At 42.2% G+C, this 6,331-nt stretch overlaps 1 protein-coding gene across 1 annotated transcript in view; it reads right to left on the reverse strand.

The window, feature by feature from the left end:
- ACOT12 (acyl-CoA thioesterase 12) overlaps positions 1 to 6,331 on the reverse strand; it is a 46,375-nt gene that overhangs the window by 23,648 nt on the left and 16,396 nt on the right. Inside the window, exon 2 of the mRNA XM_035896614.1 lies at positions 3,620 to 3,689. Within this exon, the coding sequence (XP_035752507.1) occupies positions 3,620 to 3,689 (70 nt within the window). The remainder of the gene's footprint in view (positions 1 to 3,619; positions 3,690 to 6,331) is intronic.

The following is a 6,331-nucleotide window of genomic DNA, read 5'->3' on the forward strand; positions in this document are numbered from 1 at the left end:
TTCTGTCCTAACAGCATACCTCTGAACAACTGCTCTTTCCCATTTACCTACATAGAATACCTAAAAAGAATTACATATTTTTACCTACATAGAATCAAATGTAAATGAGAAAATAATTTCTTCCCTTCTGGAATTTCTAAAGTACCTGTTATGTGTTGATAATAAGAGTAACCCTTGTTTTCAAATCCCTAATACCCTAACACAAAATGATGCTGAAAGGGTAGAAAGAATGCAGTTTCCCCTAAAGTTGTCTTACTGAGCAGAGCAGTAAAAGGACATGATGTGCATGCTAAGTCAGAACCACAGCCAAAATAACTGGGCATCAGGCCGTTGCCTTCAGGGAACTTAGACTGACTTACAACTGCTAGAGATCAGTCCCAGAGCAGGCAAAGCACAAACTGCAAAATACAACTCAAGACACTCAGACCACTATGAAACAGGCATTTACAGCTAAGGATTTGGCACAGGTATGACCCTAGTTTATAAAAAAAAAAAAAAAAATTCTTTATAATTTCTTCCTAACTTAATGAATAGGGTTTTGACATGAAAAGGTAAGGCTTTTCTGAAATTGCTTCTCTCAGTGCCAGAACTTCAAACAAATTGTTACCAAACACTAGAATGGGGAATAGGAAAAGAGCTCCTTTACAGTACCAGACAGGAACAACCAACTACACTGAAACTTACTCTTTCTTGCTCACGTTCAAGAACACAAGTGGAAGTCTTTGAGTAGACAGGGGGCAAAAATGGTTAGAGGAAAGAATGAAAACCATCTGCAGATAGACAGCCCTCAATAACTTTTGAAGAATGTATGCAGAAGGAGTTTTTCCATCACTCATTGCAAAGAAAAAGCACAATCACCAACGTAATAGTTCTAAACTCCACAGCTAAGGGAACCACCAGCTCATTTAGAAAAAGGAGAATGTGTTCAGAACAGTAACACAGTATTTATGTTTAAGCTTGGAAAAGAAGTTAACATTACGGTCTCGTAAAAAAGCTTTAGAAAGCTTAGAGACAGAACTCAGTCAAGTACCCTGAAACACCTCTGAAGACTCTGTAGCTGTCGTAAGACTCCCAAGAGGATTACAGTAACACAACAATAGAAGTAATGACAAGTACAAGGTGAAAAAAGACAGAATGCATTCATTAGATAAACACCATGATTGAACACAACACATACGGGTAGTGAGTGTGAGGCTTTCCTTAAAGGAGGGAGAGTTCAGAGTCTCTACAGATGCTTGCAGAGGATGTCATGGTCCCTGCCAAGAATATCACAATGCCGGATTGTCCATGAGGGCCCAGCAGGGAGTGCAGAGGTCACTACCTCAGGCTTGCTGGCAGGGCGCTGTTCTTCTGTACAGATTGTTTATTTCACCTTTGTCAGCGACACTTCCCTGGTGACCTCTCTTCTTTCGTGCAAGAACATTGCATAAGGGAGGTTGAGAGAGGTAAGTCTGTGTCTGTCCTCCTTTGACAAAACTGTGGGGTGGGAACAACAGAACAAAGCTGGATGTGATCTCACTCAGACGCCAGTCCCACAACAAGGTGGGTTTGGACTTCACAGACATTAAGACTGACTGACATCTCTCCTGGCGCTCCAAGCAGTCTATGCAGCTGGACTCGGATGTCATTGTAGAAAAGTGTGGTCCTCTGGGGTCCACGGCCATATCGGAAAATAATGATGTCAGAACCGAGATGGTCAGACAGTACGATAAGGAAATGTCTTTTCATATACTTTCTGGAGCTGTTTCAAAATTAAATGTTTTGCATTGTATCATGTATTCTGATTTTGGACAAACTGATTTGTTTAAGCCAAGAGAGCTGATCAGCTTGGGCATTTAAGCAGATACGTAAGGGCAGAAGTCACAGAACACCACACTTTCACTTATAACTGGCAGAAAGCTTTTGAAATATATCAGGATGAACTGAATATGATGCACACAGGGAGCACTAATGAAATTTAAATAAATGTCATTTAAATTCAGATATTCTTACTATCACTGACCTGCTGCGTATGAAAATACAAGGAAGAGGGATTTATTTGTTATCATGGCATAAAACTGAGTTTTGCAATATATAGATGTGTGGAAATCTCTGTTTGCATGTCAACTGAAAAGAAATATGCCCAGAAGAGTTAATCCTTACAGAACATTTGGTAACCTGAGTTAGGTAAATGAAACCTTACAGCAGGTAACTTACAAAACATCTTTTTAATTTACTGAGGTGAGACACAAGAGCCCTCTTACTTATGCGATATGTTTTTATAATCAACCAGATCTGGTAAAACCTAGGAAATTACAAAGTAAGCTACAAACAGCATGTTAGGGATGACCTGAGGCTGAAAAATAATTACTTGAAACCACTTCATAGTTACTATATTTGCACCCTATATTCCTGTTAAAAATGAAACATTGGCACCACAAGTGAAAGGAGAACTAGAGACACACTTAGAAACAAATTTGGACGGAAAAGTATTTTCATTAGAAAGAAGATCTGTTCTGCTCTCAGAAACAAGAGAGAAAATTGCTCTGAAGCTACTGAAGTCTGAAATACTATGCCTGAAAGAAAAACAGTACCCTGACTTCATTTGTAGGACTCTCTGATTATAATTTTCACACACTGGATTTTTTCCTAAGGACAAAACTAAAAACACAGAACAATTACAGGCAGGACAAACACCTAAAACTAGTTTTGTAAAACAGACCGAGAAATTCCCTTGAGTTCTAGACTCAGTATGACTCAGTATGACCATGTTCACTTCTTTGTTACTGGTTCTAGTTCTCATTCTAATGGCCACTACTCTGCTGTTCAGAAGTGTGAGCGGATGCTTATTTTACAAGCATGTACTGCAAATGGTTTAAAATTTACATCAGTTGTACATCTGACAGCCAGTGTTACTTGGTTCACAGTCAGGACACCTGCATGCGCGTTGGCCTGTGTAACCAGGTCCATCCCACCTAAGGACTTATTAATTTCCAGATTGCAAGGTGTAGAAACACACAAAAGCTGCAAAGTAATGGCTTTAAGTTTCTGTAAAGATATGGTTTAGGAATAGATGTGCTATTTCCTCTTACAGTGTCTTTTATTCCTTGGAAAATCATGAACAAAGGTTAAAACAAAAATTAAGTCCTGTATTATCTTGTAGACTCAGTCAATATTCTGTGACCACAAAAGCAAAACATTTCTATTTTGTTACATGAACAAAGTTTTTTTTAAAAGAGATGAAAGAAATGGTAAGAAATAAACTGAAAGAGCACTTGCAACAATAAAAAATTCATACAGTAACTGTTATAAGAACGTATTCTTTATTTGACAGAGATATGTAATGGCCTGCAGCATTCACTTTAACTAGAGCCAAAGATCACTGGGCCATTGGTTTCTCACCTGGCATCAAGGTTGCCAAGTCAAAGCAACTACAGTTTATTTTTGACCTGTGAAATTGATCTGGTTTCTAGGTGGGTCAGGCTATCACAGGTAGAAAAGAGCAATTTTGAGACTTAACCCTGGGACTCTGGGGAGTTCATTGGCCTGCTATTTCAGATTTTATAACGCATCAGTTTATCTCTGCCAAATAAGAATCTCTAGAATGAAAACATTTGACTGTTGTTAGCTGGTTTTGTACCTGGCAGCCTCTTCAAACTGTATGTCATCCATAGACACTGTCACGCAAGACACACCGGCATGTTTCTCAGCTTCGAAAGAGACACATGGACACACAATTACCACATTGCATTTGCAGCAAGCTATTCACCTATATACTTGTGCATGGAGAGACAGAGATAAAACAGGGTAGATCCCAGTTCTTCTTTTGATTACCCTAATGCAAGTCTCCAGTGGGCCCCTTGGAAAAAAAAGAAGCTGAATGAGATTAATCTTTACCACCAGATAAGGGTAATATCAGGAGATGAGACTAGATGTTGGTAATGATTCTACTCAGTTTGAAAAGCTCTATTTAAGGTCTTTCTCTAAAAACTAACATTCTGGTAAGGGAGCACTAACAAGCATGTTGCAGGGCAAAGAGTCCCAAAGCATTAACAAGCCTACAGAAATCTCAACAATCTCCCTCAAAACAGTGTGTCATGAATATTGGCTATGTTAAACCAGTGTGGAAGTCTGACGTCAGCTGAGGATTCTCAGACACAGGAGGAAGATCTACGGGCTTATTAGCGTGGTCACAGCAGTGAAAAGCAGGTAAGTACATGTCGTCAGTGCTGTACTAAAAACTCGGGAATTAAATAAAACCAAACAAGATTTAAAAAAATCAAACCCAAGTTATTACTTATTGTAAAATATTTTTACCAAAATTTGAACCATGTTCTTCATCTCTCTAGGATGCATTTGGTTATGAAAAATAATGCATGTTATTTGTATTAATTATGAAGGTTAATATCGAAAAGGTAGACATCTTTTTTTCTGTTAATATTTAACAGCCAGTTATCTTCTTACAGCAAGCTACTGTGATTTATTATTTATTTGACCATAGCATCTAGAGTTCCAAGTCAGAGGCTAAATCTCTACCACACTAGGAGCTGTATAAACACAGGAAAGCCCTGCTCCATAAAGCTTCCCAAGTGACAGGGGCAAAAAGGAGGGCTAGCAGGAAACCTAGAAAATAGCACTGCACAACAGGCAGGAGTTCTCGCTCCCAAACAGCCCGATATTTTTAGTGAGCATTGCAAGAAAAAGCTTGGAAGAATTTGAGGAAAGTGCACGTGTTATATGAGTATCTGAGGAGTTCCCTTTGAAAATAAGAGGGTAAAACACATGAAGGCTCTTATCAGAAACATGCCAAACTGTGATGAAAGGGAAGAGGTCACTGATGACTAAGAAGCTGGAGTCCCCACTGTCACAGGTAATGCAAGGTGATGATTAAGATAGTGGTAGTCATAAATAGCCTCAAAAGCAAGGAAGCAGCCAGGTGGATCACATCTAAAGCAGCAGGATATGAAATGAGGAAGGTGCAAACCCCAGGTGCTTGCAACTGCACCAGCTGGCACTAACGAGGGTGAAAGATGGCAAAGGCAAACAAATCCCTGCCTGGCACGTTGAGTTTGCTGTGAGACAAAACGGAAAGCGAGGAAAGGTGCTAAAAATCCTTTGTGTGTGACAGGATTAGCCCTGTGGGGTGAATGACTGCTGCTGCCCTAAACCTAACCAAGTAAAAGCAGTTACGGAAGGTGGATTGAAAGTGAGCTCCAGTGGCAGCTTTGCAGCTGATGAAGCTCATCACAGATTAACTGAAGTCCTGGGAGCAAGGATGAACCATCGTAGCAGCTGAGGCTCTGCGACTTCAGAGCAGGGGCTCAAGTTCAGGGGTTGCTGACATCCATTGGGAGTCTCTCCGCAAAGAGCACTGTTAAGGGGTAAATCACCGGAGAGATGAAATCAAATGGCTCCTTCGTGCTAAAATAGATCTCAAAAAAACCCGTGATGGTAACTGGGAAGTTGCTATATGATAGGTAGTTACTGGGTGACTGTGTGGGACAAGCTCTCCAGGATCCCAACTCCTTCTATATAGGAAAAGTGGATTGCGTAAAGCTGCACCACGTGCAGCACGCACCTACGCGGCGAGCGCACCACGGTCACCGTGTCGCACGGAGACACCATCCAGGCATGAGTTCCCCAAATATACCCGCTGTTCTCTGCAAGGCTCATTATGGGCTGCTAATGTATGCAGCTGTACTTGGAAACAGAGTTCACTGACAGCAGAGGCGGCGGAGCCTTGGGTTTTCTTAGTGCTTTAGATGCGGCTTTCCCTTCCAGGAGTCAGCTGAGGAGATTTTTAAAGTTTTCGAAGCTAAGTTACACCAGACACAGAGTGCTCTGCATCGTGGTTGGATTTGTGGTGTTTTTTTTTTTTTCCCCACCCACGCGTCAATATTCTTAAATTAGTACTTTTCTTTCTCCTAGTATTCCTCTCTTTTCCCATCCCCTTTTTTCCCCCCGCGGCTCTCTTCTGATCCTCCCCACCCTCACCGCCCGTCGCCCCTTCTTCGCTCTCCCCCGAGGTCTGACGCTCCTCTCCAGCCCCACAAGCTTTCTCACTCCCTCGATGCCTATTCCTAACCTGAACCCCCACACCTCACACGCTCCCCCCGCCTGAAACCTTCCCTCAAGCCCTCCGCAACCTCCCCACGGGCAAAATTTCCCCTCCTGTCATCTGCAAATGTCGGGACGGGGCTACCGGTTTTCAGGGAAGGAGACGCCGAGGAGTTTAAGGCGCATTCCTGAGGGGAAGCGGGTGGGGGGGCACAGAGCGGCCCCCAGGGCAGGGAGGCGACGGCGCTTCCCGCCACCGCGCTGAGGCGACGCCGCTTCGCGCCACCGCCCTGAG

This window comes from Egretta garzetta, unplaced genomic scaffold (assembly GCF_000687185.1).
Source record: "Egretta garzetta isolate BGI_Z169 unplaced genomic scaffold, ASM68718v1 scaffold136, whole genome shotgun sequence".
Lineage (NCBI taxonomy): Eukaryota > Metazoa > Chordata > Aves > Pelecaniformes > Ardeidae > Egretta > Egretta garzetta.